At 36.7% G+C, this 25595-nt stretch overlaps 1 protein-coding gene across 2 annotated transcripts; it reads left to right on the forward strand.

The window, feature by feature from the left end:
- Nucleotides 1-25080, forward strand: laptm5.L (lysosomal protein transmembrane 5 L homeolog). Of its 2 annotated transcripts, none has more exons than XM_018246693.2 (8): nt 1-169; nt 13787-13859; nt 15431-15507; nt 16015-16152; nt 16231-16353; nt 17084-17176; nt 22021-22119; nt 22949-25080. In XM_018246693.2, the coding sequence occupies exons 1-8, from the start codon at nt 83-85 to the stop codon at nt 23066-23068; spliced, it is 810 nt and encodes a 269-aa protein (XP_018102182.1). In that variant the 5' UTR covers nt 1-82; the 3' UTR covers nt 23069-25080. The 2 variants fall into 2 exon arrangements, with proteins under 2 accessions (XP_018102182.1, XP_018102183.1); XM_018246694.2 differs by having other exon boundaries at nt 2-169; nt 15434-15507.
- Nucleotides 25081-25595: the final 515 nt, after the last annotated feature.

Below are 25595 nucleotides of genomic sequence, written 5' to 3' on the forward strand. Positions count from 1 at the left end.
AAGAGATACAGGAAGGAAGTGAGGCAGAATTAACAGAGAATCAGAAAGAAGCTGAAACAGTCACCAAGCAAGAGAAGCAGATATGGCACCAAAATCTTCTAATGGCTCCAAGATGTCCAGCTGCTTTAATTCCCGAACTGTAGCTCACACCTTGTCTCTATACCATATGGTAAGTAAAAGAAGCCAATTAGCTCAGTCTATGCTAGGGTCCTGGACAGGGGCCTATAATACTGATACTATTGCCAAGTGCCTTGTAATACAGTCTCTTAAATCTAAATAGTTAATCCAAACTTGTATGTGTGATTCCATTAGGTCTATGAAGGACATTTCAAAAAGGGTAAGCTACTGCAATTGCTAACAAATGTCCAGATTAACTATGGGAAAAAGAAAAGTAATAAAATGGACAAGGTGAAATATATATTGACCAGGTGGTGGGAGGGCCCATTTATGATTGCACAAGCTTTCGTGCTTAGGCAATCATAAAGGAAAATTAGTTTACTAATCACGCAGGGTTTCGCGCGGAAAAAAGCTTGTCAATCTTTGTAAGTCTGACCGAACAGGCTCTTTTTCTTTACAAAAGCCCATACTTTTTTCAGTGAGAAACCCTGCAGGATTAGTAAATTCACATGGGGGTTTCCTTTATGATTGACTGAGCACAAAAGCTTGGGCAATTATAAATGGGACCCTAAATGTATAATTGAATAAACAATAAGTTTTGATCAATCAAATAATTACCACATTCTAATATGTTTATTATGTTCATTTGTTGTTATAATGTTAGCACTAAGTAGACCAGTCCATTGTCATGGGTAATAAAGAATAAGTGTATTGTATGCTCTGTGCATCAAACCGATAAAGCTTCCTTCTCTGATTCACCTTTTTACAAGGGTCACCAAGTGTCTTCCAATCTGGGAAGAAGATGCAAAACCAACAAATCTAAACCAAATAAGTGTCTTGTTCATCAGCAAAGAATAGGGCCATATATTTTTCTGAAGCAATGTAAAGGCATTGCTCTCATTCTAACAGATTGCACAGAAATCAATGTAGGCACATACTGTATACACAAAGATACACTTAAACCCCACACATGATTTTATTGATGAGTTAAGCAATTCACCCAGTTTCCATCGGTTTAGCAAATGTAAAAATTGTTGTCGATTTCCCTTTGTTGGAGCATTTGATTTGGTAGGAAATGAGCAGTTCGAGGGAAAGGAGTCTGTGCATGCCCTTTGGGGTGGGGAGTAAGAAACCGTATGTTGGGTTTGTACAATTAAATTGTCACAGTTAAACAGCAATCATTTGTGTAAAAAATGTACGTGGGGACTCTGCTGATAAGCATCTGATATATCTTATACTAGACAGTGTGCTTCTCTGCAAAGTTAAACATTTGCAGGATTGCCTACCTTATTGGATGAGGAACATTTAAATAGGGGTGGCCATCAGATCTTCCTTATTCCCAGTACCTCCAAAAAGGCTTTTTACACTGATTAGCGTTAATTCAAACAGTTCTTGTGGTGATTCCTTGGGTGCTCCGCCTCTGGCATCCCTTATATATTCGATTTATAGTAGCAGTTGGAAACACTCACAAAAGCAGAGTAACTGCAATTAGGCTTTTTATTCCATTACCACACAACATGTTTCGGGCACCTGGCCCTTTCTCAAGTGAACTTGAGAAAGGGCCAGGTGCCCGAAACATGTTGTGTGGTAATGGAATAAAAAGCCTAATTGCAGTTACTCTGCTTTTGTGAGTGTTTCCAACTGCTACTATTCCCAGTACCTGACCCCGCCCAATACCAAATATATTTCTTAAAGGAACAGTAATGTCAAAAAATAAAAGTGTTTTAAAGTAATGAAAATATAATGCAATGTTGCCTTGCACTGGTAAAACTGCTGTGTTTGTGTCAGAAACACTACTATTGTTTATATAAACAAGCTGCTGTGTTGCAATGGGGGCAGCCATTCAAAGGAAAAAAGGCTCAGGTTACACAGCAGATATCAGATAAGCTCTGTCTGTCTAATGGTGTTATCTGTTATCCATTACTTATCCTGTGCCATTTAGCCATTTTTCAATTTCCACCATTGCTCCACAGCAGCTTGTTTATATGAACTATAGTAGTGTTTCTGAAGCAAACAGATCAGTTTTACCAGTGCAGGGCAACAGTACATGATATTTTCATTACTTTAAAACACATACATTTTTTGATGTTACTGTTCCTTTAATGCAGAGGACTAAAACAGCTGATCAATGAACAACAAATGAATCCAAATATTTACTTAAAAATTTCTCATTCTACCATTTGATTTCAATATTAGAACCAAAGAGGCAACTTACAAACCAAATCGTCTATTTATTTGTGAAGGATTTAGCACAAAACAGGTGCATGACGCATTTACTTGCCTTGCTAAGTCACTCACCTCCTATGCTTTTATTCACCATGCCTTCTGTATTGTACAACGTAACTTATTATTATCATCCATCATGCTCTACCTAACCTGATTTTGCTATGAAGATTCTAATTCCTTAATCTTACTTTTTCATGAATAATAAATATTCCGGTTTTCCCTGTAGATGAGAAAAAATCTACAGACTGTACTAATTAATCATATACTTATGGACCTGACAGTTACTGAATTCTCAAATGTCTTATTTCATACATGTGATGTAATGTCTTCTAATCATTTATTTTCCTTTGCATAATTCTTTGCATACAGTTTTGCTGAAAAGCTGGGTCTAAGGTAGTTAACCATTTGCCCATTCAAAAAGGCATCAGTCTGGAAATTATACATCTTGAAAGAGTTTCTTTATTCTACAGCTTGAAAGACTGTCTATTTCAGATATAATTTCTTCCAAACTCGAAATGTAAACCGCTTAAAGCGCTTGTTCATCCAGAGGATGTTATGCTGAAAAAAGAGAGCTTGAAAGTCCCCTTAGTCTTATCCCAAATGTTGAGGTAGAATGTTTTTACTGAACCCTTCATATGGTGAGGCGCTTTCACATTTCTAAGTCTGCCCAGTGCCTGCCAGTGTTCCCTGTAGTATTCTAAAAATTTGGGATATTCTTGCTGCCTTGGAATTATTTCAAAAGTTTTTGGTACATAATGTCCCTTGGTTTTGAAATAAATTGCTGTATGTGCCAGACTTTTTTTCTACTGTGGCTCATTAAAAAGGTGAGTATGCTTTAGGACGGCTCTGCTGCTCATATTAAATAATAAGACGCTGTGTATGTTTTATGTATGTGAGATTCTTAGGTTTATTATCAATTTTTAAAGATGCTTAAAAAAGACAAGCTATGTGTATTACATAGCAAATTAGTTTGAAAAAAGGCTCATTAAGTTTAAACTTCTTGTCTAAATAAAATCCGCTTAACTACTAGATAATGAATGTGAAACAGCTGGTTATCTTTTCCTATAATTTATATTATTTATATACAACGACAGTCCGGAAATCCTCTTTTTTTGTATTTTTGAAGTAGATTGGTCCAGATTCTGGTAGTTGCTTGTTTTGCAACCAGGCTAATTGTATTAAAATGTAAGCCTATGCAAACACAGCAGAGAGGACCAAGGTATAGGTTACATCTAATAAAACATGAGCTGCAGTTTTTACTATACACACATGGCATCCGTTATCAGGAAACCCGTTATCCAGAAAGCTCCGAATTATGAAAAGGTCGTCTCCCATAGACCCAATTTTATCCAAATAATCCAAATTTTTAAAAATGTCCTTTTTCTCTGTAATAATAAAACAGTACTTTGTACTTGATCCAAACTAAGATATAATTAGTTAGAAGCAAAACCAGAATATTGGGTTTATTTAATGTTTACATGATTTTCTAGTAGATTTAAGGTATGAAGATCCAAATTACAGAAAGATCCTTTATCTGGATACCCCCAGGTCCCAAGCCTTCTGGATAACAGGTTCCATTTCTGTACCTAATATTCATAAGTAATCTAGCATGTGTTTATAAAATGGCTCCCCTCCATGTATCCCATAAAACTGTGGGTATAAAACATAGCAGATTCTGTGCATATTTTGCACTTTGCTCTTTTCACTTCTGTTCGGCTCACTGGCTGCATGTTATGGGCTTGTGGCTAGGCCTTTTGAGAACCTAGCATTGCCCCAATTTAAAATGTGAATGATTAAGCATGCAAATTGAGGGTCCTAAATGTTTTTTTGTAAATGTTTAGCACTGCTTACAATGTATAACCATTTGCTGGTGAATATTATATCAATATAAATATTATATACAGCAAAGGTTAGTGTTAACACCTGCTCTGAAGTTTTGTTAAATATTTTGTTGCAAAAAATGTTTTGCGATTGTGAAATGTTATTACATACACTGCACATGTTCCCAAAAGCCATTTGTTTGCAATCTTTGCAAGGAACTGAGCTGGAAAGTGAAACAAATTCCAATAAATAAAAACACTGGAATTATGAGGACAACCCATTAATTAACAGCTCTAGTTCTGCCTGAGTTTATCAATAAAGCCCTCATTCATTTTTTTGTACATTTAAAAAGATTAAAGCCTTCTGATAAGCCTTTCCTAAAATATCTGGAATTTCTTGCAACATTTATTTTCCACTATGTACTATATTTATCAAAATAAAGCAGGAACTATCAATGGTTTACCATGGAATACTATTCCGTCAATTTGAGTGCTATGAATGAAAGTGCATGAGCATTACTATTTTATTACCATAAAATTATGTTTCTTCTTTTATATGTAACAAAAAATGGTTTCATAAGGAGATATAATATATACAATATACAGATAACATAATTTTTCCCAACTAATCACTACAACTTTACACCCATAGCCTGACATTCGAGACATTCGCTATGCCTTTGTTGTTTGGATACTTTATAAAAAAACATTAGTTGGGCAATGTTCCCAAAAATTAATTAAAGGAAAAGTTCACCCCTGTTCAATTATAGAGGCATAAGTTTGATCAGAGTTCCACATTTTGTAAATCAATGTAATTCTATAGTTTGAGAAAAGATCCTATCTATGCCATAAATGAATCCTTGCAAATCATTTTAGGTGGGATTTCAGGCCAAGAAAGAAGTATCACAGAAATGATTATTGACCTTACATATGTCTTTCCATTAGTCATGTTAGCAACAGCTGGTTCCTGAAATGACGGGAGTTAGAAGTGATACCATGAAAAACATTAGATTTAAAAATTACTTTTTGTCTTTCCCCAAAATTATAAATAAACAATCGAAACAAGTTTTTATGGAAGCCAAAGTTAACCTTTAAGCTGAAAACAGAAAAACCTATAAGAAACTAAAGATAAAACATTGCAAGGAGGCTGCATGTATATACACACGCACACACAAATGAAGCAGACCTTACTGAAGCATGTTGCTTTATAATGAATTGTGTGATGAGCATTTCTGTATACAATTTAAATTATATATTTGTGGTGTTTGCTATTTTAACAGTACCTCCATAAAACACAAGTACACTGTGCTGAGAATGGGGAAAAAATAAAAACATTTAATTTATATTAATACTAAGGGGGTTATTTACTAAACTCCAAATGCAAAAATCACGAAAAATTCACAAATTTTTTGGAATTTATTAAACCCTGAAGATGTTGAAGTCGTTGAAGTCAGAATCAGAAAATCTGGCATCTCAGACCTGTCGAGGTTGCATATAAGTCAGTGGGAGAAGTCCCAATGATTTTTTGATATGTGCTGGGTTTCGTGCAAATCTGAGTTTTCAGGTGAAAAATCAGAAAAAATCGTGAAAATCTGATCAGAGTTTGTAGTAGAAAATATTGAGATAAATTCGGACTTTGTTAAATAACCCCCTAAAAGTAGATGATATTTTAAAAATATTTATGTCTTTGTGTTTTGCTCAGTTTCCAAAATACTGAAATATTTTTGTTAAAACAATAATTTAGCAATACTCTAAGGATGTCTGTGGGCACACAGAAGTGTCCACATAGCGCTAAATTGGTGAACTGGGAATTGATTTTATTTGGTTTTATCAGTGGGCAGATTTTATCTTCTTGCTTGTTTTTGTCTTGTTTTTGTTTTTGTTTGTTTATACTTGGAGGAGCTGTCAAGTCAGATAATTAGGTGAAAATCTATAAGTCTGATTATGTCTATGGCAGAAAGTTATCCACAGAATACTCGCAGGAGAGAAGCCATTGATATGTTCAGGAAAAAATACAGATATTGTTTATACTAGGGCAGTAAGACAAGGGATTTATGGATTATTTAGCTGAGAGGAAGGCATAATTATTATAGCCAAAAGCAAAGCAAGGATATAGCGCTGGAAAAAATACTTTCATCCTAACAAGCTAGAGCAAGAAAAAATGAAATTGAAAAATACAACACTGATCGAAAAATAAATTTTAGAAACTCTACTTTAGATCAATGCCTCCCTGTGTTTCACTTGTTTTTCACTTGGTTTATGACGAAATCCATGAAATGGAATAGTTGGTCACACTTAGCTGCATAATTGGTCTGTGTTTGCTCAAACTGTATTATACCTTTATAATACACAAAAGCCATGAATAACTTGTAAATTATATTCTTATATACGGTGAGTACTGATGTGAGTACTGATGTCATCAGTTGTAAAAGGTGAGTGGTGATTTCTGTCACATGACTCACTGAAACTTGTGTATTATAATAAATAAAGTACCCAAAATATGAGGATATTAGGAGTTACCTTGGCGTTCCATGACCTGTATAAAAACACTCTGCCTTCGACCTCGTGTTTTTATATGTTCATGAAACTCCTCGGTAACTTATAACATCCTTATAATTTACAAGAGGGGGTCGTTTTTTCACTATATAATGCACAAGAACCATGAATATACTGTAAGTTTTATCTTTATACAGGCCCGGATTTGTAGCGAGGCCACAGAGGCCCGGGCCTAGGGCGGCACATTTTTGGGGGCGGCATGCGGCCCAGCCAATCTGTGGGGAGCATTCCTCAGTGCTCTGGCGATTGCACGCTGTCGCTCTTGCACCTGCGTGAGGTAGTGCGGGCGGGCGCGCTCTAGGACCACGCGGCCTAATCCGGCGCTGTCTTTATAAACATGCTTAATAATGTAATTTGTTATAATTAGTGCTTATTGATTATTTCACATGTCACATGACTTACTGAAATTTACCATATATAAACTTTCAAAATTATCACTACAGAGATTAACTGGCCCCTGCAAGATTTAGACCTCAAATTCAGACTGTAATCCCCTGTATTGTTCATACATGTAATCCCTGTACATTGTTCACACTTGCAATACCTCCATTGTTCACACCCCTAAAGCCCTGTACTGTTCACATCTGAGATCATGCTCCATGTGTGTGCCATATTCTACCTGCTCTATACTCCCTCTGTGTGCTACACTCTGCCTGTCCCATGCTCCCTGTGTGTACCATACTCTGCCTTACCTATGCTCCCTGTGTATGCCATACTCTGCCTTACCTATGCTCCCTGTGTGTGTCATACTCTGCCTGCCCTATGCTCCCTGTGTGTTCCATACTCTGTCTTACCTATGCTCCCTGTGTGTGCCACACTATGCGTGCCCTATGCTCCCTGTGTGTGCCATACTCTGTCTGTCATATGCTCCCTGTGTGTGCCATACTCTGTCTGCCCTATGCTCCCTGTGTGTGTCATACTCTGCCTGCCCTATGCTCCCTGTGTGCCATACCCTGCCTACTCTATTCTCCCTGTGTGTGCTATACTCTGCTTGTCCTATGCTCCCTGTATGTGCCATACTTTGTCTGTCCTATTCTGCCTGTGTGTGCTATACTCTGCCTGCCCTATGCTCATTGGGTGTGCCATACCCTGCCTACCCCATGCTCCCTGTGTGTGACATACTCTGCCTGCCCTATGCTCCCTCTGTGCGCCATACTTTGTCTGTCCTACTCTGCCTGTGTGTGCCATTCTCTGCCTGCCCTATGATCCCTGGGTGTGCCATACTCTGCCTGTGTGTGGAACATAAGGCTAGTATTTGTTCTGGGGTTTGTTAGCATTTAAAAATCGCTAGGGGTCCCTAAGATGTGTGCTGGGGGGTGCTCTGTTATCCACAGGGGTGGATGAGGCATTTGGATGTAAGGGTATGTCTTGATATGACTTAACTTTTTTCACATATGAGTGATAAGTGATATCCCTGCAGTGAGCACAAACGATTTGTTTTTTGGTGTGCTACCACCATTAATGTAGACATGGTCTTGTGGTAACATAGGTGTGGTTTAAAGAGGGAGTGGTCAACAATGGCTTCCATTATCGTCCCTCCACCATGTAGGCCAGAAAAATTCCGGCCCTCTGTACCACAGAAGTTGGAAAGCACTGATATATTATACTTTAAGACTATTTGACCTTTTTATGTGGTTACAGAACTCATTGGTGATTTCTAATACTCTTATAAATTATAGTAGGTGGTATATTATCCTCTTTATATCCTAGGGATGCCACCAGTGTCCCGATTAACTGTGAGATATTGTATCTCCAGGCCCCAAGAGTCCTTTAGGTCCTGGGAATGTGTTGTCCTAGCTTCTTATGCCAGGGATATAAAGTTGTTTCCTATGCACAAGGAGCTAAAACAACATTATTCTAATGATTTTATCGAAGATCTTAAGGACTGTTCAGTCCTGAAGTTTGCTCAGGTGAGTATGGCAATGATTGTTCTAATAGTGCAGTAAAATTCTTTAAACCTTCTGGTTTATAAAGTAATTTAGACTTCAATATTGCCCTAGTTGTAATATGGATGATGCCAATAATATTAACAGAGAGAGAGATAGGAAAAGAAACAGGAATCACAAAGTGGACACAATGAAGTTCTATCAAATAGTGAACTTTCATCCATTGATAAATACGCTTCTAAAAATCCCATAGGAATGAATAGAAAGTGAGTGAATTTTTCTGTAGTGAGCTCTGATCTCATTTTGATAAATCTGCCCCTAAGGTATGTTTTCCGATTAAATTTGCTCTTCACTGTAGAGTCAATCACAGCCAAATCAAACTTGCTTCCTGATATTGTTATATATGCACCAATGTGGCCTACCTCTTTGATGAAAACAAGCAAAACATGAAAACTCATGGATGGGATTCAATTTGAGGATGTTATGACTTACATAAAGAGCACTGTACATTTAGGTGGTCATTTAGAGCTTTGTGAGGTTTTTTAGACCTCGAATGAACTCACAATTCAATTTTATTTTCCGATTTAATAAAAAACTCAAATAGAAATAACTTGAATCAGTGAATTCGAGGTGAACAACCCAAAAGCTTGAATCAGTCGAGTTTTCTGCAGGAAAATTTTCATTAAAATTAATTGTGTTTACAAGCAAAACCCACCAAAAAAAACTCGAACATAATGAAGGCTATTTACATCTTCAAATGGTTCAAGGGACCTTTGCCACTGACTTCTACATGTCCTCGAAAATGTCTTAGCTTGAGTATTTTGGGATTCCAGCTATTTCCAGCTTTGGGGTATAATAAATCTCGAAAAATTTTAGTTTTTTTTAACCCAGAAAAATTCAAGGTTTTTTTTTAACCTGAAAAATACCCTTGAAACCTTGAATCTTTCGGGTTAAATACAACTTGACCTTTAATAAATCTGGCCCTTAGAATGAAGCGCTGTAAATTTGGAATAAAAAAAGGAAAGTTAAACAGAAGATTTACAACATGATGCTGAAGGACATGGGTGGATAAGAGAGAGTTTTGCAGATGTAAAAGATATGTCCATTAAAGATAAATGGCTGGTGATCCTGTCAAATGCATATAAATATAGAAATAAGGGAAGAGAAAGGAGAGGATAGCAAACAAATTGTGTCATGTACATGTCAGTTACTGGCTGTGACAAAGCAAGTTAAATTGTGGATGATTCAGAAGGAGACAGAGTGTGAAATACAAGATGAAAATGTTTCATATCTGCAGATAAGAAAATGCTGTAAAAAAGGAACCGTAGCAGCAACAACATTGTCCTGTCCTAGCCATATATCACTGTAGAGGGAAATTGTTACACTGCAGCTGCTAGGAACTCACATAAAGTGGCACAGTCTTGCGGCTGACCATTGGGTAATGCTGTCATTGTCCTTACTGTATTACCGCAGCTTCCTATTGCCCCCTGCAGTACATCACATCCCCCCAATACCTTCTTATTCCCCTTCAGCAACTTTCAAGTATATGGGAAGGAGGGTATGTATCATCAGTGTGTGAAGTTCATCATTATTATGGGAAAAATGCACTTGATATGCTCAGTGTACTAATTATTATTTTCTGAATGTATCAGACTATTTAAATCAGGTCAACATGTTCTTAAATAAAAATCTCCAACAGCCAAAAATTCCGTCCTTTAAAATCTAAAGCACAACAGGATAAATATACAATATATGCAGTATCCTGCCCTAAGGCTAAAACTGAGCAGACTGTACTGCAGGGTTAATAATGGGAAGAATGTGAATTCAGGCCACATAGCACAGGTTGTAGATAAAATGAAAAACTTCAATATAACTGCATGAGCCAGAAATGACAACTGAGAGATATCAATTGCAGAGCCATTTGCAAATAAAGAGTGGGGTAGGGAAAAAAGAAAAGAACTAAAAGAAAGGATGCAATGCTCAGGCTAAGGAAAAGAGAGTTCAAAATATTGTTACACAAAGAAAACTCTAGTAAGAATACAAATATATTGGCATGATGTAGATAATCTTCAAAGAGGGTAGAGATGAAGTTAAGGACAATACAAGAATGTAAGAAACGTGGCCATAAAAAATCATGGTTTGAATGTCATTTTGTACCTTATGCACTTTATGAAAAAGTCTGAAAAATTCGTAATAAAACTGATTTTTTTTTTCCCGCAAAGCAAATTTTAGGGAAAATTTAATAATTAATAAGTATAAAAACCCAAGCAGATTTGATCGGCGTTTGTTGCAGAAAATATTAAGATAAATTTGGACTTTGATAAATAACCCCCCTAAGTGTTACATATGTTGTATATGAGCTTATTTATGTGTTGATCCTGTCCGATGTCATTGCTCAAGCACTTACCTACTTTTAGTTTTTTAAAGAATAGCCAATTCTAAGCAAGTTTTAAGTTGGTCTTCATTATTTGTTTTTTATAGTTTTATTTAATTATTTGCCTTCTTCTTCTGACTCTCCAGCTTTCAAATAGGGGTCACTGATCCCATTTAAAAAACAAGGCTACACTTTTTTTGTTATTAGTACTTTTTATTACTCATCTTTCTGTTAAGACCCTCCTCTACTCATATTCCAGTCTCTAATTCAAATCAGTGCATGGTTGCTAGGGTAATTTGGACCCTAGCAACCAGATAGCTTAATCTGCAAACTAGAGAGCTTCTAAATAAAAAATGAAAACCAATTGCAGTTTTCTCAGACTATCACTCTGTACATCATACTAAAAGTGACCTTTTATGTTAATAATTGCTAATATAAATAAATAAAAAGTTAGGGTATGAAGGGTATGAAATGATATCAGTTATCGAGGGACGATCTTTTTTTAACCAGTTGTAAAATAAAGCTTTTTTGGAGGCACCCATAAATAAAAAAAACTATTTGTTCATTTGTTTTGCTGAAGAAACTGACAAGAGGTTTAGAAAAAAGCTCCCTTTGTTAATGTGCAATAAAGCAAAACGTGGAGATAGCTTGACAAACAAATCTCACAGATAGGGGCACATTTACTAAGGGTCGAATATCGAGGGTTAATTAACCCGCTATATTCGACCATCGAAGTAAAATCCTTCGACTTCGAATATCAAAGTCGAAGGATTTACTGCATTTAGTTTGAACGATTAAATCCTTTCGAATCGAACGTTTGAAAGGATTTTAATCCATCGATCGAACGATTTTCCTTCAATCAGAAATTACTTAGAAAACCTTTGGGGAAGGTCCCCATAGGCTAACATTGGTACTCGGTAGGTTTTAGGTAGCGAAGTAGGTAGTCGAAGTTTTTTTTAAAGAGAGTACTTCGACTATCGAATGGTCGAATAGTCGATAGTCGATCGATTCGAAGTCGAAGTCGTAGCCGAAGGTCGAAGTAGCCAAAAAAAACTTCGAAATTTTAAGTATTTTTCATAGTGTGCACTGATCCAGGTCCCTGGAGTACAAGCCACACTGGTAGGGAACCACTACATTAAGCTGTATTCTCCAGTGGAAAGGACTAATATAAATGAATAATAGAAATCAATAGATTTCATGAAATTGCTTTATCACACCTTTATTATCACTATATTACCCTCCTAAAAATGCAAGGGCAAGTATGGTACCAAAAAGATGACTTTTCAGACCAATATATCATTAGGACCCATCTAGATATCAATCAGACTGTCTGTATGTGATGTAAAATATAATCAGGCAAGGTCTGCATCAGGTTGTGGTCATAGTAGTTTCTCTACAGGCCCCTAATACTTTCTGATTGGCTTGGGAGCTAAACAATCAAAACGACCCACCAAACATGCAGATCTTAGGGTGCATAGCCAAATTTAGAAAATACATTTTAAATACATGTTTAGGCAATATATTTGTACCTTGTTCATATATTAGTATACACTGTTTTTTATACAATATACCGTAACCTTACAAATTGCTTTATCAATTGATCCAGGTAAGTTTTTATAAAAAATTTTGCTTTTAATTTTCACTTGTTTTAAAGCTGTATCTAGGTAAGCCACTTTAGTGGAAGCATTATAATTTGAATCTGTCTTCATCTTCTAATCTAAACCTGTTTACGTACCAAATGATATTACATCAAATTATGTTGCCAGGAAACAATGCCTTGAGGGGAAACAAAATATTCGGAGAAGCCTGCATGACACTGTTGCCCACACAAGCAGCACAAGATTTGTAATAAGGAACTGTGTCCATGGTGTTCATCATTGCTCCATAAAAATCATGCCAGCCATAAGCACTAACAAAATGATGTTATAAATGGTAATGCTTAACTCAAGATATAGCAGCACTGAACTCATAATGTAAAGATGCACACAAACACTCAGGGGGTTATTTATCAAAATCCATTTTTTTAAAAAAAATCAAAAAAGTTACAGCCATCTGGTTGCTAGGGCCCAAATTACCTTAGCAACCATGCATTGATTTGAATAAGAGACTGTAATATGAATAGGAGAGGACCTGAATAGAATGATGAGCAAAAACAATACATTTGTAGACTTACAGAGCATTTGTTTTTTAGATGGGGTCAGTGACCCCCATTTGAAAGATGGAAAGAGTCAGAAAAAGGCAAAGAATTAAAAAAAAACTTTAAAATTATATATAAGAAGAAAAGTTGCTTTGAACTGGCCATCCTCTAATATAATAAAAGTAGACTGGAAGGTTAACCACCCCTTTAATAATAGCAGCAATACAAAAAAGTTACTTAACAATCATTTCACAAGTGTATAAAAGTAAATATGTACAGCCCAGCAAAGGGAAAAAAGCATGCAGATACCATTGGGCAAATGAAAATCCCCCCTATGTTTTGGCACAAACTACTGCCCTTTGCCCTATACCAAGTTTCTCTATTATAACTTACTGTATGGTATGTAGTTCTTTAAATATAATATTAAGAGTACAATTAGAGGACATCAAGATATTAGAGGGTGTTTGGGACATTAGAAATAGTTTGGCTAATGCATATCCCAATGTGCACTTGAAAGCATATTTACTATATAACTAAAAGAATTATCTCAGAGCACCGAAAATGATCAAGGGAAGAGTTCATTTTTCACAGTAAGTTCATTTATAGCTTCAGAGTTATAGTTTTTTTATGTTGAGTGACATATTCAACCTTTATTCTTTGCTTTGTTCAGGTGATGAACATTCTTCTTTTGGTTGAAAAAACTCTTGATGTGAACAAGAAGAAAGACAAATACAATCCTACTGGTAAGGCTACGGGCACTATAACTCTAGCTACATGCCTCACAGTTTATCCCAGTCATTTGACTTTGTGAATATATTATTTCTATGGCTCAGCATACTTTGTACATTTTTTATTCAGCAATAAGATGGCACAATTATGGAAAATGATCAAATAATGTTGTTAAACTGGAGCACACAAATGCCACTTTCTATATGTCCTGCTGGTTTCTGGGAGAAAAAAATAGCTTAAATGAATCAACAAAAAAGAGTACATATTCATGCAATGTTTATATAGACTAGAGTAAATTTAATCAGAGTTCCCTCTAACTGTATTTATTATGAAAATATGGTTGCTTACGGGTCTTCTTTTGCTAGCATGTACCAAAACTAAAGAGAACATTTTATTTGCATAGGGTAATTATAGAGGAACGATGTAAGAACATGTATTGAAGAACATGTATTGAGATCTTACTGACTAAGTACTCAGTGTAAATGTCAAAAAAGGCAAGTGTCAAAAAAGGTTTTCTTCCAGGTACTTCTTCTGAATGGTATTCCCTATCTAGTGGTAAATTCAAAAACAAACTGGGAGCTGGTGACTGCAGTTTTCCTTGGAATTCAGGAAAAGAAAACATCCATAAAAATGAAAAAACATTCCTTCTTTGCTGAGCCTCAGAATACACCCATAACAACTGCCCAATCTACTTGAAGCCACAAAATGGCATTTACAGGGGTATGGAGCAGACCAGGCAACTATTCTGTTCCTCTCATATAAACATACAAATTAACCGCCCAGGATCTGTTCAGAGTCTCTTTGCAGTATATGAGTAATTGCAACATATTTAAAGCTCTCAGAAAACTATTAGTTCCCTATTACTCTTCTACTGTATATGTCTTGGTAATGGCTACATAAAACTTGGCTGTCAAAAGAAACGTCTGGCTAATGCTTTTATATTTGTCACTATAAACAAAGCAAACCTGGTGATGCTATGGAATCTAATTCATAGATTAAATTCTTATTTAATCATTATAACAGCTTACCAATATGGTAAGCTTTGTAAAATCACATGTATTTATAAAGCTTTTTAATTGTCCGGGAGTTAAATTTTGGTGTTAAAAAAAGTTTCCAAAAGTTTCCATGATGTACATTTGTACCATTGACTTCAATGGTTTACCCTGGCACTAGAATGGTGTATTTTAAATATGTTGCTGAGTCCTTTGTAATAAATGAGTTATATTATTGCAAATCACTGTGCTAATTCAAGCCTAAACATTACAACATCTTTATAAATAAGTTTATTGTTCCTCTGTAATGGGTGAGTTTTTGTCAGTAAAGGATTTCCATTAGGCCTTCAACATCAGTACAGGGTGGCTGAGCTGGGTAATATTGCATAGGGACCAATTTTTCCACCTATGTTTACACCATTTTTTGAAGCATCTTATATTTTCAGTCTTTAACAACATATAATCCAACCATATCCTTATATGTTTAAATGACTTGGTACAGAATTTGCCTTGAATACAACTACTATATAACTGTGTAATATTTCATCTATACAGCTGTATTTGTCAATCAGAAATCTTTCTTTTTTTTTCAGTAGAAGTTCTTTCCAGTTACCTACTCTTGGCCATCCTATTTGTGATTAGCCTCTCGCTGTCGTGTGGAATACTGATGGTATGTCAAACATTTATTTTGCTTCCAAACGATTCACTTGAATTGCATTTATGGATGTGTGCACTAATTTCCAGCCACTTGACAAACTAGATGGATGGAAACAGGGTAAGAAGCAGAGAAGTGGTTCAGAGTAAAAAAACTGGTAATTAAATTAAATAAGAGCAATACTTTAATGACATAGGAGCATTCATGTAAAAAGATGCTTTTGTTAAGCCTAAAACTGTTTCTAACCTCTGTGGTAGATTGTCAGCCAAATTTCGCTTTCCACCTCTTTCCTTCTTTGTGTGACCAGGACCCGGTTTGGCTTTACTGACAGAATAAATAGTCTCTGTTAAACATGAATTAATTGCCTAAAACATATGTGGCAGATTTCAGTTCAGGGGAAATAGAAAAGGGAAGGCATCTGTATGATCACAAATGAAATATATGTTCAGCTATGCATCAGCTATGATTTGTCTGCATCCCTACTTTTACATGAACTTATTTCTGACTATTATCCTTTCTTAGAAACGTGGCCCCCTGGTTATTCCATTTTTGGCCCTGCAGTTTTTGGACCTTATCAGCAGTTCATTGATGTTCTGCAGCATTTATATCGAGCAACCTTTAAACCAAACCCCTCACGGAGTAACAATAAAAGATAAATTGGTGAGGGACCTCAATTGATTTAGAAATTCGGTCTATACTCTAATATGTGATCTTACAACCCATGTTACTGTATTACAGATAGAGCCCATGCTGCAAGCTCCAGCACAAATAGTCTTTGACATGTGCCTCAACTTTCTGATTCAGTGCAGTTGCTTCTCCGCATTCCCATCTTACTTAAAGCTTGAGTATGTCAGCTCCATGGTAAGTAGAGGTCAATAACTTCCTCTGATGCTGTGTTTACGGTCCTATCATACTGTCACTTTCGAGGTTACCCTTAAAAGCAGCACAATTTGTGATTTTGGTGGCTGTAGATTGGAAGCAGTGATCCACAGCAAAAGTGTTAAGCCTGTGATTTATTTCAGAATACACTCGATCAGCATTACCGAATCAGTCTTACTGTGCATAATGTTATTTTCTAGGCAAAGTAAAAATTGCCTGCAATGTTCAAAGAGTAATATTCAGTTTGTTAAGAGGTTCAGAGTCCCTCTAATAATTGCAACTTGAAAGATTAGTATTATATATATATATATATATAGTCTTTATCCTCTATAGTTACGCCCCTGTACCTATACACCATGCACTGTACCAGTGGGAGGAAAGAGTTGTGCTCTGTGCTTTATCCTGGATTAAAATCCTGCATAAGAACAGAGAACAGCTGGCATACATGCAAGGGGGCCCTGTATTTAATGGATTCCTTTGTCACTTAGTAAATTCATTGTTCCTAGTGCCCTGGTGTTCCTGTCTTTTGGAATGATGCTCACAGTTGGGGGTGTGCAAAGGGACACCCTTGTCCTGTCACATGCTGCCCATATTGTATTCAACAGGCATGTACTGCAAATACAAATGGGCAATCATGGGGGGGGGTCATGTGCAAATGAAAAAAAAAACATGCTAAAAAAGCCTAATAATGTTCCATTTTTGCCTTTTTTAGAACTATTTTCCTAGGAAAAATACATCTTCTCGGCAATACATCATGGATCTGATTCTCTTCAATGTCATGTACATTTCTGTCCTTATTTTAAAGGTAAATTGTCTACCCATATACTCCTATGCCCATGCTTTCACATTTTGAAGGGAAATTAGACCCTCAGCATGATTTTAAGCCTAATGACATTTAAAGGAGAAAAATCATCAGCGTACTTTGTAGAAGCTGCAATTTTGTGTTCAGCGGAAGGAGTGTTTAAAGCTGATCTTCTCTCCATTTAAATATATAGCATTTCCATTATTAGTCAACACAAAATCAAGGAGAAAGCAATGTCAAATGATTATACAACATGTTGCAAGCAATTTTCTCACAAAGAGGTTAAATGAATAGCTTGAATATCACTGCGTGATCCTCCTAGCTACCTTCGCTGTGGATGATTTGAAAAGCAAATGTACTGCTCCATTAGCAGGGAATAAGCAAAACATTGCATTTATGTAGAAGCAACCCAGTTTTGGACAAAGACTCTTCACATTGTTAGATTTAACAAAAAAACTATATGGATTCAGCTCTCTTTTTGGTTGCAGATTTTTTTAATCAAAATATACAAAAATATGTGTTGATTGCTGCTGGTTGGTTACATAGAATGACAGAAACAGTCTACTCCTTCCATAAACACTTGCATGGATAGAACCTATCAGGACTGACTAATAGATGAGTTGATATTTTCACAGAGATAGCACATTTCACAAAAATATTTTTCTTTCTGCTTCATGTTGTCAGGAGGTTGAAGCATATTTCTCAAAAGAAAATTCCTTTTTTTAATAGTGCAGACTAGCCATTGGATTTTATTGAAAGAAGACTTGTTTGTGTGTTTGGGTCTCAGCACCGTCAGACTTGTTTATATGGAAAGTAACACAAAGTTCTTTCTACACATGTCATTGTGTCATCCTGCTGTGGAGGTGACAGAAGCCATGTTCCAAAGCTGACTTTTATCACTGCTTCATTCTGCAAAGGAAGCGACAAATGCAGTGTATCATAACTCTTTTCTGTCTGCTTTCCTTTGGCCTTATTCAGTGGCAGTGACAGCTTACATGGAGAAAACATGTATCTGAAAACATGATTTTGATTTCAAAAAATGCTTCAAACTGTTTCTTTTCTTTAGCTGTCTAGTGTTGTTGTTTAATAGCACATCAGCTTGAGGATGAAGCAATGCATTATGCAAGAAGTAGTGAATTGATACTCTTGTTTCCTACAGAGGATTAAAGTGTACATACACCTGCACCCCAATTAGATATCAACCAGGGAGGTTATAGTTTTGGGTCAATGTATGGCCATCTGGCTTCCAACTTGATCAAGAGTGCCTGTGTCTGCAGTGTTTTTGCCCTTGTACGGACCCAAAATGAAGAACTTCCACTTTCACCAGTTGATTGGCATGGGAGTAGGATTCAGTTGTAAACGCACTCTGGGGCTTTTGACTTTCCATATCTGGTTGTTGATTACAGGCCTACTTATGCCACAGTCACTGCTTCATTCCTCTTTGACTTTGAATCCAGTCTATGGGGCAAATTCACTAAGCGCCGAAAATACGCTAGCAACGCCATTGCCGCACTTCGCCAGGTGAAGTTTCGCCAGCGCTAATTCACTAAAATCCAAAGTTGCGATCAGGGAGGCGAAAGGTAGCGTAGTTGCACTAGCGTTACTTCGTCAAGCAAAGCGAAGTTACGCTAGCGATGCCTAATTTGCATACTCGCCAAGTTAAAGTACAATGGATGGATATGTAGCAGCAAATACATTACACTACACAAGCCTGGGAAAGCTTTATAGAATAAAATAGAGTTGTTATTTTGCCCTATACATATGCCCACTGTATAAGTTAGGTGCCATATGTTAGGAAATGTAGGGGGGGAGGAGGATACCCCCAAAAAAATTTACGATCTTTTTCAGCCTATCACCCTTAAAAAAGTAAAAGACGCCAGCGTTTTTTGGGAATTAGAAAAAATGTCAACTTTTTTTGAAGCAAGACCTATTTATTCTATTGCACTTCGCCTGGTCTGAGGTGGCGAAGGCAAGTCTGGTGCAAGAAGTAACGTTCAGTAAAATGCGCACGTTAGTGAATTAGCGTAGTTACGTCCCTTCGCCATAGTGCAACTTCGTCTGATGTAAGGGTGCGAAGTAGCACTAGAGTAGGTCCACTTCGCTAGCGAATTTATGCCAGCACCTGTTAGTAAATTGGCGAAGTAACGAAATGACGTCATGCTGGCAAATTTGCGCTAGCATTAGCCGCTTCACGCGTTAGTGAATTTGCCTCTATGTCGTTTCCTGTTTTATGAAAGTTCTTCAATTTATATTGTGTGATTTAAATTGTCACTTGATGACCCCCCCTCTCAGTCCTTACTATTTTCAATTCCTGTATCTAACCTCCTCTTTTGATTCAGCATCAGACTGGGGGTCCAGGACCCACCGGGGTTTCATCTCAGGGGCCCCCACAAAGCTTGTTTCCCATATTCTGCTCCCTTCTACATCACTTACCTGAATTACTCACATTTCTACATATTACCAAGGACTTTGCAGACTTTTTCAAAAGCAAAGTTGATTCTCCTCTCCATAGACACCAATAATTTCAACCTCCTTAAAGGAAAACTATACCCCCAAAATGCATGCTTCAGCAACAGATTATATCAAATTTAGTGGCATATGAAAGAATCTTCCCAAACTGGAATATTTATTTAAGTAAAAAACTGCCCTTTTACATCTCTTGCCTTGAACCACCATTTTGTGATGGTCTATGTGCTGTCTCAGAGATCACCTGTCCAGAAATAACACAGCTCTAACTATAACAGGAAGAAGTGTGGAAGCTAAAGACAGAACTCTATCTGTTAATTGGCTCATGTGACCTAACATATAGTTTATTTGGCGTGTTTGTGTGCACAGTGAATCGTACAATCCCAGGGGGCGGCCCTTATTTTTTTAAAATGGCAATTTTCTATTTAGGATTACCCAATGGCACATACTAATAAAAAAGTATATTATTATGAAAATGATTTATTTACATGAAGCAGGGTTTTACATTTTATATGAGATGTTTATGCAATATCTTTTTATAGAGACCTACATTGTTTGAGGGGTATAGTTTTCCTTTAACTTTCCTAGATCTATTTCTCCTTCAACTCTTTTGTCTAAAATTTCTCATCTTCTCCTGTCCTCTCTATGTACAACTTGCTAACTGGATCCTGTTACTTCATCAGTGCTAAAACAGTAGGCTTCTGTCCTTGATCCACTAATAATCTTGATCTTAATCTTGAATGGACCCTATGCAGTCTGGTTTTGGCCTATACACTCCACTGAGACAACCTTATGTAGAGTTGGAAATAATCTCATTCTCCTGGATCTGTCCTCTGCTTTTGATATTGTTGACCATACATTCAACAATTCTGCGAATTCTCTATCCTCTTGATATGATCAAGCTGCATCCTGGTTCTCTTCCTTCCTTTTAAACAGTTTTTTTCTAACAAATCCTTTTGCCAAGTTCAGCTTAGTGTGGGGTGCCTCAAGGTTCTGTATTTTACCTTAAATATCACTTATATGCACATGACATCCACATAGCACAGAACCCTTTATTAACCTCTAAAATCCAGTCCCACATCTCTAACTGGGTCTTAGCTGTTTCCTCCTGGATAATTCAATCCTGCCTCTAACTGAACCTAGCTAAAACAAATTTCATTGTCTCTGTGCCCAAACCTGACCTCTCTCCTGTTTATACCAATACTACTTATGACATTAACCCTGTTGATTTGGCACACTCATGTGTGCCGAGCTTATCTTTGACCAGACCCTATCCTTCCCAGTTCATAGTAGTGACAAACCTGCCACCTTTTTCTCTGTAATATTCCTCTGTAATATTTTCAAGATATACCCCTTTCTTTCTGAAGCAACTGCTAAAACCTTAATCCATGCCCTTCTCTTATGCTGCTTACACTATTGGAACCACCCACTAACTGATCTCCCAGACTCCCATCTCTCTCCCCTGCAGTTGGTTTTAAACTCTGCTCCCTCCTAAGGGTTAACCTGTTAATCCCTTTTCTACTGTGTCTCTTACATCATGGCACTTAATTTCTGCAAAGTATACTTATTTATTACACTGTTTGTACTTCCTGTGTGTATTGTACAATAGGGATGCACCGAATCCACTATTTTGGATTCGGCCGAACCCCCGAATCCTTCACAAAAGATTCAGCAAAATACCGAACCAAATTAGGGGTGGGAAGGGGAAAACATTTTTACTTCCTTGTTTTGTGACAAAAATTCACACTATTTCCATCCCTGCCCCTAATTTGCTAATTGGGATTTGGGTTTGGTTCGGCTGGGCAGAAGGATTCAGAATCCTGGATTCGGTGCATCCCTAACAATTTTACAGCAATAAATATCATAGTAGCACTTTATAAATAAAAGTTATATATGCATATAAGGTTTGTTTGTTGTTCCGGGACCAGAATAACTGCATCTGCGTGATTTGGCAAAATATCTATTAGTCAAAGATCTATAAATTGTTGGCAACCTGGCCAACAGATCTTTAGTTTAGATTGACAACCTTCTACAAACTGACCAGATATTGGGTTCAATTTGATGAGACAAGTGTATCTCCTAATTAATTTATAAATTTCCATGTACGTTTATGTGCTAAACGATGAGCTACATTTTTTTACTGAATTGCCTCTGGACCATTGCCAGGTAAAGGTGATGGGGTTTTTTTATGTATCGGCCCACCATCTCACAGTTCAGTCCAAAGAGGTTAATTAGGGGCCAGTATGTGCCTGTGTATGGGCACCCTTTCTAATGCTTAATAGCCATGCATTTTGTTTGCTTTTAAAACTCCATAAATGTTCAGTATAATATCCCCTATGTTACTTGTATGCAATTTGTAATAGCTTTGCTTCTGCCTCTAGGCAATTTTTATTTCACACATATGGAAAGTATTTGTATCACTTCATCATACAAATACTTCCAAAGATGAAGATGAAAAGAAACAGCACGAAATCTCAAAGGTGAGAAAGTTAAAATGTTGTCCAATGAACTGTATGAATGTGTCTGGGATCAGGAGGACTATATTCATATTGTTCCTTTTGTTAGCACATCATTCTGAAACGGCTGAACACTTCAGCGGTTACGTACGTCAGAGCCTGTTTTGTCTTCTCTGCCTCTGTCTGCTGGGTACACCTGTGTTCTAGAACACAAAACAGCTGAAATGCAAGATGTTTTCACATCTATAAAAGTCTATTTTTGATACCGAGGTTGTAATTTGTAGAGCTTCTTAATGAAGAAATTGCAGCACTGAAAGCTCCTATAAGGCTGTGCCCCTTTATTTTTAGTTAGTAGATAAATCTAAATTAATTGACCTATTTTTCATGAAAGGTTGTAGAAACTCTAATCTGTTTTCAACTTCTGGTCTATACATTATGAAGTTATTGTCTGTATATAAAATGTGAAACGCAGGGGGAGCCCTGCTCCCAACAACCTACTAGCAGCCAAAATCTTCCACATATTTTACTGAAAGACAGATCCAATTGTTCCAATATGTAGAGTAAAAATCTGGTTTCTATTGGGCAACTGGTGACATTGTTTAATGTCACCAGTTGCCCATGAGATCAGTTTCATTTGGGCATCCATGGGTGTAGTCAGCTTGCATTAATAACTATACAGATGTCAGGTAATGGTGCAAGTAACATATTCAGACTTGGTGATTGATGTACTAATACTAATAATGTACTTAAACTGGGTAAATTTACTTTATTGTGTTAGTGTAGCTTTCTATGACTTTCTAACTTTCTTATCTCTATGTAACCACACAATTGTCTCTTTGTTTATCTCCTGTAGGTTGTGTTGCCCTCTTATGAGGAAGCAGTCAGATTACAAGCCATTGAATTCCCTTTTCCACACTCCACCAAAGAACCAAACAAGCAGTCCTTGCCAGCTACTGGCCCAACCCTTTGCTAGGATAGATGATGACAAACAACAACCAGGCAAATGTGCAGAGAGTAAAGAACAATGGCATATTTATGTCTTCCCTTATAACTTCACTTATCACACTCATTATTCACACACACCTAAGAAACATTGAGGACGCAAAGATAATTTACTAATTGAGAAGTTATTGGTTGTGGCACTGTATTTAGACTGAGAATAATAGTGGTTGAAATACGCTTACTGTAAGTGGAAAAACACATGCCAAATTTGTTAATGAATTCACATCATCAATTTACTATGCATATTATAAAGACTGTGTCACAAGTAGGATCAATAGAGGATGGGGATAGGAAAGGTGAAAGAAAATATCTTATTTGGAATATTTTACTTTGTTTCTACCAAAAACCTAACTTTGAACCTTTCTAATAAAGAATGCTCTTTAGTTATTAAAAAATATATTATCACAGCTGGATTGCAATGTATTTCATTGCATGCTTCAGGCAAGAAAAGACTATAAGATGAATAAATTAAAGCTTCAGCATAAATTGACCGACACACACAAGGCCTAGGCAATTGAAGCAGTGAACAACATTTTTGATTGGACCAACTACAATACAGTCAGATACAGAACAGATTCTGAACACTTATTTGCATGAATACATTTGCTCAAAATACCCCACTTTAGTTTTACTTAACATTAAGATTCATCCAAATTCTAAAAAATCTAATTGAATCCTGGATTTAGTGCATCCCTTCTCTGCCTCAAAGAAACTCAATGGTTATGCAGCAGCTGGAGAACTGGCAGGGCCCCCCTGCAGAATTTTTTTTTTCAGGTGCCTGGCACACACACTCACACACACGCACCTGCCCCTGCTGATAGTTTACAGTGGGTGCACAGTCCCCCAGGGGAAATGCTTCCACTATAGTAACGCTATTGGAATGGTTATCTACTTTATATTGCTACTGTATATGCATATGCTCCTGCTGTATATGATCTATTAGATGATGATGAATTGAGAATGCTATAAATGACTGTTAACATGTGAAGGGCAATGTTTTATGTCATGTGTAATAAGGGACTGCAAGTCAAAAACTTGAGTAGAGCAAAACTATGTGAGACACCTTGCTAACTTCACTCAAAATTAAGTCACAAAACCTACCATAAAATTGGTGAAACCTACCACAGAGCCTTACTCGAGGTGTGTATCCAGATCCAAATAAGTAGGTCACAATGTAATTTAGTCTTAGAACCAATGGGCAGATTTATTAAAGGGCAAAGTGGCTGTCACTAGCGGAAATTCGCCAGAAATGAACATTAGCAAAAGTTCGCTATGAAATGCTTGCTCTGACAAATTAACGCTAGAGAAACTTTGCCAGTGTTCAGCTGCTGGGATGCCACTTCGCATTTTTAACGAATTAGCGTAGTGGTAGCGAATTGCCGCCTGGTGAAGACTTCACAGGCAAAAATTCTCCCTTTAGTGAATTTGCCCGCTGGCTGGGCTACTGTTGGAAAAAGTGCTTGCTTTTTAATTCTCCATTCCTGCCTTGTTTTTTTTATGTAGACCTGTTATGGTGAATATGTTTGAAACCACTGCCTCATGAATTTACTGATGAATTTATCACAAAGCAACAAAGTATTTTTAGCTATATCTATAATACAGTTTGGATGATCAGACATGGAATGCTGCCTTTTGTAATACTTTCCCACTGAGCAGAGAGTGTAGATCCGTCACCCAAAAGTAAAATTCAGAAAGCGAAATATGAATATAAAATTAACAATTGACATCTACCCTGCTCCTTCTGCAGTATAAAGTATTCAAATTCTGTGGATTTAAAATTAGTTTATGAGACGGCTTTTAGTGCAAATGCTTTTTTTTGTAACTTGTTCCTGTACCTGCATAAGAAACTCTGCCCATCTTAATGGCATTTACTCCTAGTGCACCAATTCAGCCTAAATAGAACCATAAAGATATATCTTTTTTATATATAAAAATGCCAATCTGTTATTTCAAATGCAATGAAATAAAATGTCACTTTTCTCACATTGGGTTTTTTTCTTGTGATGTTCATTATAAACTCAGGGAAGTTTGTTACTGGAAGCCTAATATAAAAATATAGGAGCAGTTACAGTAATAGGCTGTGATATAGGGGTGCTGTATTGGGAGAGGAGGTGAGACTGTATGGCATGACAGAAGGTGTTACAGCAGTCTTACAAATGTGTTCAGTTCTGCTATTCAGAGGCCTTCATTAATTCAAATATGCGCAGCTCAAATGGCTTTCATTCATGATCTGAGTCGTGTACAAAAATATGCATGAATGGAAACCATTTAAACCACCGGCTTTTAGTCTGGAAGAAAATTGCATTTTTCCCCTTTTTTCAGCCTAAAACACAAAAGGGCATCTTTATGAACGGTATGTAAAAAATGGTATTGAAATAAACCAAATATCGCTATTTTAACACCGCAGTGGGATGTGTAAAAAGAATATTTATAACATGAAATTGTGTAGTCAAGGGCTAAAACTAAAGGTAGGCAGAAGATACAGTATGTCTACATAG

This window comes from Xenopus laevis, chromosome 2L (assembly GCF_017654675.1).
Source record: "Xenopus laevis strain J_2021 chromosome 2L, Xenopus_laevis_v10.1, whole genome shotgun sequence".
NCBI classification, from domain to species: domain Eukaryota; kingdom Metazoa; phylum Chordata; class Amphibia; order Anura; family Pipidae; genus Xenopus; species Xenopus laevis.